The sequence below is a fragment of the Solanum stenotomum genome, chromosome 1 (assembly GCF_019186545.1).
Source record: "Solanum stenotomum isolate F172 chromosome 1, ASM1918654v1, whole genome shotgun sequence".
In the NCBI taxonomy this organism is placed as follows: domain Eukaryota; kingdom Viridiplantae; phylum Streptophyta; class Magnoliopsida; order Solanales; family Solanaceae; genus Solanum; species Solanum stenotomum.
Genome location: NC_064282.1, coordinates 42,374,195 through 42,384,165, shown reverse-complemented (window position 1 = coordinate 42,384,165; position 9,971 = coordinate 42,374,195). Strand labels below are relative to the sequence as shown.

At 38.5% G+C, this 9,971-nt stretch overlaps 1 protein-coding gene across 1 annotated transcript; it reads right to left on the bottom strand.

Annotated features, from left to right (window-relative positions):
• Positions 1-1,899: 1,899 nt before the first annotated feature.
• On the bottom strand, positions 1,900-5,955 carry LOC125852068 (uncharacterized). Its single transcript, XM_049531826.1, has 7 exons — positions 5,786-5,955; positions 5,073-5,725; positions 4,581-4,805; positions 4,050-4,388; positions 3,427-3,504; positions 3,050-3,280; positions 1,900-2,132 (listed from the first exon to the last, which is right to left on the bottom strand). Exons 1-7 carry the CDS (start codon positions 5,953-5,955, stop codon positions 1,900-1,902), a joined length of 1,929 nt encoding a protein of 642 aa, XP_049387783.1.
• Between the last annotated feature and the right edge of the window lie 4,016 nt (positions 5,956-9,971).

The following is a 9,971-nucleotide window of genomic DNA, read 5'->3' as shown; positions in this document are numbered from 1 at the left end:
TCACCACACCCTCTTTTTCTGCCCAATACACACATTATATATCCTTTTCCAAGATTACCCAAACTGCACTAACAACAATACACATAAAACATCCTCAAATATTGTTTTATCATACAACCAATTATTGAACTCACCACCTCTCTGAGTTCTTTATGACAACACACCCCTAAATCCTCACTCAAACTCATCCATAAGAAGGAATAAAACGGAGCAGTCACCTTACCTCAATTTTTGCAACTTCTCGTTATAACTTGAATTCCTCTAGAACTTCAACTTCCCTTCACACTTAAACCAAAGAAGAAGAGAAAAGTATCTTAATAACCAAGGAAGTGAGCAGCAGCTTCTGAAAATATTATGCCTTTATACCTATACTTGAGCATGAATGACATGTTTTCCTAATCAACCATGGGAGAATTAAGCTAAATCCATAAGTGTTTTCACTTACCTCTTCTTGCAGAGATGAGGGTTTCTTCAAGAACCCTAGAAGAACTTTAAGGCTGTTGTTTAATCCTTAAGAGAAAAGAGAGAGAAAGAGCTGGAGTAAATCCTCAATTATGTGTGTTAAAATGAATGAGAATAGCATCCAATATATCTTTATATTGAGCTTTCTTCATCTTTAAGAATATCCACTAGAAAGCTTTATTTTCAGCCAATAATTGGTCAAGTAGGCAATGCACTTCCTTATGTACATCAAGCAGCTCAAAAGATCAAACTAGGTGATGCACTTACTTGCTTTCACTTGGGCTTAAATATTGGGCTTTGATAGATTTGGTTGCTGGGCTTTCATTTTATTTTGTTTTAATTAACATAGTTTGGGCCTCAAGTGAGTCCAGTAACAGAGGCCCAAATCTGATATATAAACCTTGGCCTTTTTAACTAGATCCATATAGTTCAAGTAGGTAATGCACATACTTCATTCTTTGGACTGGTCAATAAGTCAAAGTAGTTGATGCACCTACTTTTCACCTACTAGCTTAGTTAAGTCAAGCAAGCAGCTCACCTATTTTAATCCATTTTCTAATTATTAATCTCTTTCTCTTTATCTTGGCAATTTAGTTTCAACTTTAAGCTCAATTACCACCTACCCTTCTCGAGTTTAAATATTTTTGTTGGAGTTATAACTTACAGTACACATGCTGTAACGTGCAAGGCATCACATCACCTTCCGAGCTAGTTTAAACCAACACTAATCATATAAGAAACAAGGCCCCTCACCTATACTACAAGGCTATGTCAATTATCACAAGAACATAACAAGCGTATGCATAATACGGGCTGTTACATCCTTCCCCCCTTAAACATTCGTCCTCGAATTTTAGCATGGTTATCCAGCCCAAACAACTTCAGGCCTAAGTACTACTATTACTCACATTAAACATATAGACTTATACTTACTTGTTAACGCCTCAACTCAGCATTTTCATCTTTCTCATTGGTCTGGAAGAGATGAGGATACTTTAATTTCATTGCTTTCTCCGCTTCTTATGTAACTTCTTCTACTTTCTAGTTCCTTCATAATACATTTATAGAAGCTACTTCTTTATTCCTTAACTTCCTAACTTGTCGATCCAGAATAGGAATGGGTACTTCTTCATAACTATGATCTATCGTAACTTGTACATCTTTAGTAGGAGTAATATGAGATGGGTCACCTACATATTTTCGAAATATTGAGACATGAAACACCGGATGAACGGTTGAAAGTTGTTGAGGTAGCTCTAACTCATACGCAACTTGGCCAATTCTTCAGATAATCTTATATGGCCCTATGTAGCATGGACTCAGCTTTCCCTTTTTACCAAACCTCATTACCCCTTTCATCGGTGACACCTTCAAGAACACCCAATCTCCTATGGAAAATTCTAGTCCTCTCTTTCTAACATCCGCATATGATTTATGTCAACTTTGAACTGTTTCTAGCCACTGTTGTATCACCTTGACTTTTTCCATAGCTTTATGAACAAGGTCTGGCCCAAATAAGGCAGTTTCACCTGTTTCAAACCAGCCAATTGGGGATCTACATTTTTTACCATATAAAGCTTCATAAGGTGACAATTTAATACTTGAATGGTAGCTATTGTTATAAGCGAATTCAGTAAGCGGTAGATGATCATCCCAGCTACCCTTGAAGTCTAATACACAAGCTCACAGCATATCCTCAAGTGTTTGAACTGTACGCTCTGCCTGACAGTCTGTTTGGGTGTGAAATGTTGTACTTAAATTCACTTGTGTTCCCAAACTCTTCTGAAATGACTACCAAAATTTTGCAGTGAATTGAGCTCCTCTATCAGATATTATAGAGATTTGCACTCCATGTAGTGGAACTATCTCTTTAATATACAACCTTGCATACTCTTCAGCTGTATAAATAGTCTTCACCGGCAAGAAGTGTGTTGATTTGGTGAGTCTGTCAACTATTACCCATATGGAGTCAAACTTCCGAAATGAGCGAGGCAAACCAGTGACAAAATCCACGTTGATCATGTGCCACTTCCAAATTGGAAGTTCTATACACTACATATAACCTCCGGGCTTTTCGTGCTCTACTTTTACTTGTTGACAATTTGGACACTGAGCCATGAATTCCGCAATGTTCTTCTTCATGTCCCCGCACCAATACATTTCTTTCAAGTCATGATACATTTTAGTACCCCTTCATCTGGAGATTCAAGAAGGTGAACCCCCAAACTAGCTAGTTGACATAGATCCTTAGTTATTCCTTGTCTTTCCACAATCTGACCATAAGTGCTTGCCATTATTTTACGAGTTAACACATCAACTACTACATTTGCTTTTCTGGGATGATACAATATATCAATGTCATAATCTTTTACTAACTCTAGCCATCTTCGTTGCCTTAGATTTAGGTCCCTTTGCTTAAAGATATATTGCAAACTCTTGTGATCAGTGTATATGTCAACATGAACTCCATACAAGTAGTGGCGCCATATCTTCAAAGCAAAGACAACTGCTGCTAGCTCTAAATCATGGGTAGGATAATTTTTCTCATGTGGCCACAACTTCCTTGAGCTATAAGCTATTACTTTACCATGCTGCATCAATACAGAACCTAAGCCCACTTCCGAAACATCACAATACACTGCATAGCCTTCCGTGCCTTCTGGAACTACCAATACAGGTGTAAAAGTTAATTTATTCTTCAGTTCTTGGAAGCTTCTTTCACATTCATCACTCCACTGAAACTTAGTTTCTTTGTGTGTTAGCTTTGTTAAGGGTGCAGCAATGGAAGAGAATCCTTGAACGAACCATCTGTAATAACCTGCCAATCCAAGAAAACGACAGATCTCTGTAGGCGTTGTAGGTCTTGGCTAGTTTTTCACGGCTTCTATCTTCTGGTTATAGACCTTATTCCTTCATCGGATACAATATGACCTAAGAATGCCACAAATTTGAACCAAAACTCACATTTAGAGAACTTTGCATACAACTTACGATCACGAAGAATTTGTAAAACCTGTCGCAGGTGATTTGCCTGGTCATCTTCTGATATAGAATACACCAAAATGTCATCTATGAATACTATCACGAATACATCTAGAAATGGCTTGAACACCCTATTCATCAAATCCATAAAACCTTCTTGTGCATTTGTTAGCCCGAATGACATGACTAAAAACTCAAAATGACCATACTGTGTCTGAAAAGCTGTCTTAGGAATATCTATGTCTTTGACCCTTACTTGGTGATAACCCGACCTCAAGTCGATTTTGAAAAACACCTAGAACCTTGTAACTGATCAAACAAATCATCATTTCTAAGGAGGGGATATTTGTTCCTAATCGTTACTTTATTCAACTGTCGGTAGTGGATACACATTCTTAACGAACCATCTTTCTTGCGTACAAATAAAACTGGTGCTCCCCATGGGGACATACTAGGCCTTATGAATCCTTTTTCTAATAGGTCTTTTAATTTCTCATTCAACTCCCGTAATTTTGCCAGGGCCATTCTTTACGGAGGAATGGAGATAGGTTGAGTATTTGGAATCACATTAATACCAAACTCTACTTCTCATTCTGGAGGCAAACCTAGAAGATCTTCAGGAAATACATCAGGAAACTCATTCACCACCGAAATGGATTGAAGCTTTGCTGGCTCCGCATATATATTTTTCACTCTCACTAGATGACATATGTATCCTTTGTACATCATCTTCTTTGCCTTAATATAAGAAATAAATTTACCTCTTGGTGCCCCAATATTACCTTTCCATTGAAGGACTGCCTCTTTTGGAAAATGGAAATGCACCATCTTAGTTTGACAATCTACCATGGCATAACAAGAAGCTAACCAATCCATACTGATTATAACATTAAAATCTACCATTTCTATCTCAACAAGGTCAGCTAATGTATCACGGTCACAAACTGTTACAATTCAATTATGATAAACCCTTGTAGCTATAATAGACTCACCTATCGGTGTAAACACTTCAAATGGCTTCACTAATAATTCTGGTGTTCTTTTGAACTTTTCAGTAATCAATAGAGTAAGATATGATAGTGTAGACCCCAGATCAATTAATGGATATACAATATGTGAAAAGATGGACAATGTACCTGTAACCACATCTGGCGAGGCTTCTAAATTTTGTCGATCCCCTAGGGCATATGTGCAAATCTGAACTCCACTAGAACTAGCTGCTTCCCTAAATCCTCTACCACGACCAGTAGACATATGTCCCCTACCCAAAGAAGGTGGTGATGATGAAGATGCAACAACTGATCTAGTAGGTTGTGCCACACCACCCATATCCCTATGAGGGCAATTTCTCATCAGATGACCTGGTGTACCACACCAAAAACAAACATCTGTCCCAAACCTACATGCACCAAAATGATTCCTTCCACATTGTTTACAAGTCTATCGAGGAGGTCTTGATTGACCCATATTTCCCTGCTCTGGGTACCCTGCTGTTCGTGAACCTTGGCTTCCACCTCATTGCCCAAACTGATTTCCCCTAGATTCTTGAAACCGAGGTGGGGCACTAGATGTAGAGTAGGAAGATGATGGCCTAGGCGGTCTATTAAAGAACCGAGGCCTAAACTCACCTTGGGATGGTGTAAACTGCCCCATGGATCTTGCCCTCTTAGAATGCCCTGTTTCTGACTCTTGTGTCCTTCTTCTTTGCCTTTGATCCTTCAACTTTTGCGCAAAAGCCTGCATCCTTTCTATATCCATATCCTTATTCAACGAAGCAATGGTACAGTCTCTAACCAGGTATGAATCTAATCTATCCATATATTGATGAACTCTATCCTCCATAGTAGTTACTACATTAGGAGTATACCTGGCCAAGGAATTAAATTTGAGATTGTACTCTCTCACACTCATATTTCCTTGGTGGAGATTTAGGAACTGATCCACACGGGCCTCTCGAATCTCCAATGGCAGATAATAGTCAAGAAATGCCTTTATGAACTCTTTCCAGGTAGCTGAAGGTGCTTCTATTCCCCGAGATTGCTTCCAAGCTTCATACCACAATATAGCCACACCCTTTAATCTATATGCTGTTAGCTCAAGAGCTTCTTTACCACTTACATGCATAACATCCAAAGTGCGTTGGATTTGATCTATAAAATCTTGTGGATCCTCATTAGGATCTGACCCAGTGAATGATGGAAGGTCCAAATTAAGGAAGTCACGTATCCGCGTACCAACTGCTCTATTTACACCACTAGTACCTGCAACTGAACCTTCTTGCCTTTTGCCGTGGCCAGCAACTATACGAGTCAATAATTAGACTGTATTCCTCAAATTTTGCTCGGTAGCATTAATAGTGGGTTCTTGAGGTGCAGCTTCCCTCCTTATATCTTCTGGAGATGGAGGGGTCAGGGAAGTCTGTGATAGGGACTCATCTTGAGCCTCAGTTTGAACAGCTTGATTAGGCGGTGGTTGGCTTGTCCCTTCTTCGGCAACCACATCTACTCCCATACCTGTACTTTTACTCCTTCTCGTAACCGGAATCTTTGCTATAATAAAAGCAATTTAGAAGTTAAATACAATTCACCTAAAACTTTGGTTCTATCGCACGGTCTAAGAAATGAAAGAAAAGAGACAACTCCTACGTGTCCCGTAACCTCCTGTTTATAAATGTGATGCACAACACATCCATAAGAAAGACTCTACACAGACACAGCTTTGTAGACTCCCTAGGATGACCTTCTCTGATACCACTTTTGTCATGCCTCAAATCCCATTAAGACGGACAGCTACCCGATGCCCTAAAGGCTCAGGAGAACCGACATGTAACTTGTGCCTACTATGCATATAACTATGACAATCTTGTGACAAGTTCACATAGGATTCAGTGATACGAACCAACATAAGTAAACTCAAAACTTATATACAAGACTAGGTCGTTAAGGCCACAACTTGTTAAGACGCAACTGAAGCATATACATAAGTCTACAAAGGCTTTAAAAGATAGAAAACCTTAGCGTAGGTCGGGACAGACCCCACCTTAACCTTAACTACTATACAATACCAAAATGAATCTACCAAGGACTCAGCAAGCTCCGAATCAATCTGGAGCTCATAGAAAGTAGCTGAGTGTCGTGTGCTTCTACTGAGGAGGTCTACTAAATGAAGTACATGTGCTTGCAGCATGAAATTCAGCATTCCATGTGAGGGACGTCAGTACGAGAAAATGTACTGAATATGTAAGGCAATAACATATCTAAATAGGAGTTCAATGAAACTAAGTATTAATATATGTGTGCATAAATCAGAACAGAAGACCACCTTGGTTAACTCTTATGGAATCATGTATGTTACATTCTTGTCTTTACCTTTCTGTGTGTTATGATCTTTATAAGGCATTTGATACGAATGACCAGCTGATCAGTGGTAGAAGAGGATGACCCATGCTAGGCATTTTAACCCCTCGGATGCGGTCCTCATAATTATACAAATTGGGATCGGCCCATGCTAGGCTTTCACCGCTGAGCTGCCACCCTTAATTATAAAGATTGCTTTACTTAGATTCTTTAATCTTTAAGATTGTTGTTTTGGTGGTCATAATCATTTTTGATATTTGGGACTATGGCAGTAGTAGAAGACTTGAAAATAATACTTCAAGGTAGTAACAATGACATAAGGAGCTATGTAACATCAATGAATTACTTGTGAGCTTAAGTGACACAGTTGACTTCAACTGACTAAGACGAGGATTCACCAGACTTGCTTTTTGCAAAAACCATTTCTATACCAATATATAGAAATATAATTACATAAGTATAGAGTACTGAACATATACTGAAGTAATTCTATACACTAAGGAGAGGGGGAAATATTGTTAGCTACTTAGAGATTATACGTTGCCACTATGTTTCCTTTACTAGGAATAGAACTTAGGAAATTCACTTATTGATATTAATCTCAAGTATTAGATTTCATGCCGACGAATATTGAATCGAATAGCCTTACATACCTTATCCTCTGATCAATACAACTATCACGATTCAGCCTCCCCTTTCAGGTTTTAATCTACAATATAAGTCATGATAAATTTAAATTAGCAGCTATCACACCATGAGCCTCGTAAAATAGTAGATAACTTTGAAGGCTAATGAGCCCATACAAACCTTAAAACAATGTGTATCACCACACCCTCCTTCTCTGCCCAATACATACATTATATATCCTTTTCCAAGATGACCCAAACTGCTCCAACAACAATACACATAAAATAGCCTCAAATATTGTTTTATCATACAACCAATTATTGAACTCACCACCCCCTTGAGTTCTTTATGACAACACACCCCTAATTCCTCAGTCAAACTCATCCATAAGAAGGAAGAAAATGGAGTAGTCACCTTACCTCAATTTTTGCAACTTCTCATTATAACTTGAATTCCTCTAGAACTTCAACTTCCCTTCACACTTAAACAAAAGAAGAAGAGAAAAGTATCTTAATAACCAAGGAAGTGAGCAGTAGCTTCTGGAAATATTATGCCTTTATACCTATACTTGAGCATGAATGACATGTTTTCCTAATCAACCATGGGAGAATTAAGCTAAATCCATAAGTGTTTTCACTTACTTTGTCTTGCAGAGATGAGGGTTTCTTCAAGAACCCTAGAGAGCTTTAAGGTTGTTATTTAATCCTTAAGACAAAAGAGAGAGAAAGAGCTGGAGTTAATCCTCAATAATGTGTGTTAAAAGGAATGAGAATAGCTGCCAATATATATTTATATTGAGCTTTCTTCACCTTTAAGAATATTCACTAGAAAGTTTTATTTTCAGCCACTAATTGGTCAAGTAGGTGATGCAACTGCTTATGCACATCAAGCAGCTCAAAAGGTCAAACTACGTGATGCAGTTACTTTCTTTCACTTGGGCTTAAATATTGGGCCTTGACAGATTTGGCTGCTGGGCTTTCATTTTATTTTGCTTTATTTAACATAGTTTGGGCCTTAAGTGAGTCAATTAGCATAGGCCCAAATCTGATCTATAAACCTTGGCCTTTTTAACTAGATCCATACAATTCAAGTAGGTGATTCACCTACTTGGTTCTTTGGACTGGTTAATAAGTCAAAGTAGGTGATGCACCTACTTGTCACCTACTAGCTTAGTTAAGTCAAGCAAGCAGCTCACCTATTTTAATCCATTTTCTAATTATGAATCTCGTTTTCTTTAACTTAGCACTTAACTTTCAACTTTTTGCTCAATTACCACCTTTTCGTCTCGAGTTTAAATATTTCAGTTGGAGTTATAACCTGCAGTACACATGCTGCAACGTGCAAGGCATCACATCACCTTCCGAGCTAGTTTAAACCAACACTAATCATATAAGAAACATGGTGCCTCACCTATACTATAAGGCTATGTTTAGTATCACAAGAACAGAACAAGCATATGCATAATACGGGCTGTTACACGGCGACTTTGACTTAATCCGTCGTTGGGACCCTAAAATAAGGGATGTCCAGTAAAACTAGGCAAGGTAAGTAAGCGTTCGGCGCGTCACTGATTTTATTGGTGATAAGACTAACGTCGCCGAATAACAGAGAACTGCACGGTTATATAAACACAGAAAGTCAAAATGCTTGGATCTGTCACTTTTTCTCATCTAAAACTCCTCAAAATCACACCGAATGTACTTTTTCTTAGATTTTTACCTTTCCATTAGTATTTCAATTGGTAAATAGTGCTTGGGGTTGTATCTCTTTGCTTCCTGGCATTTCAAAAAGTAATTTGATCGGCTTAAAGGTGAGCTCATAAAACCCCGAATTTATCTGAAAAGTTTTTGCACTGTTTTGCAATTGTAGTACCAGGATGACATGTGTTGGGTCTCTCTGATAGTAATAAGTTGATATGCTATGTGGAATCCGTACTTAGTTGCCTGGAATATTTTAACAGTCGAATGCCTTGTTGTTTGTTTTGTAATTTGAATGCGATGGAAATGGTTCCTGCTTGATTATCATTGTATTAGTTGGGTAACACATAATGAGCCCACATTTGAGCTAAATAACAAAAGTTGCTCAATGAAGGAATGGGTGACGACATTCTTAAGGGTGATCATAGTTAAATGGCTAAAATTTGGCAGGACCGGAAGAAGTCTGAGTATTCCGGAATGATGGGAAGTACGGGTCTTGTGTGAATTTCATGCCTTCATGCTTTAATTGCGTTTTCAGTGCCTGTAAGGTAGATTCTAAGAAGTGGGTTGAAAAATAGGCACGGTGAATCATTCGTCGAGCTGGGTCATGCTTGCCAAACGATTCAGCGGTTCACCTACTTACCTTAGATAGCCATTCATTTATGTCCATAGTGCTGATGAATCTGTAACATTCGGTGGACACATCTGTGGTCACCGAAGGTAGTCGACGTCTCGCCATATAGATTTTTTCATCGCTTATTTACCTAGATTTCAAACTAATCCCTTCGGGGAGTTTGACCTAGCTCGCTAAAGAGGTTTGGCGATTCGCTGACTGATCGGCGAACCC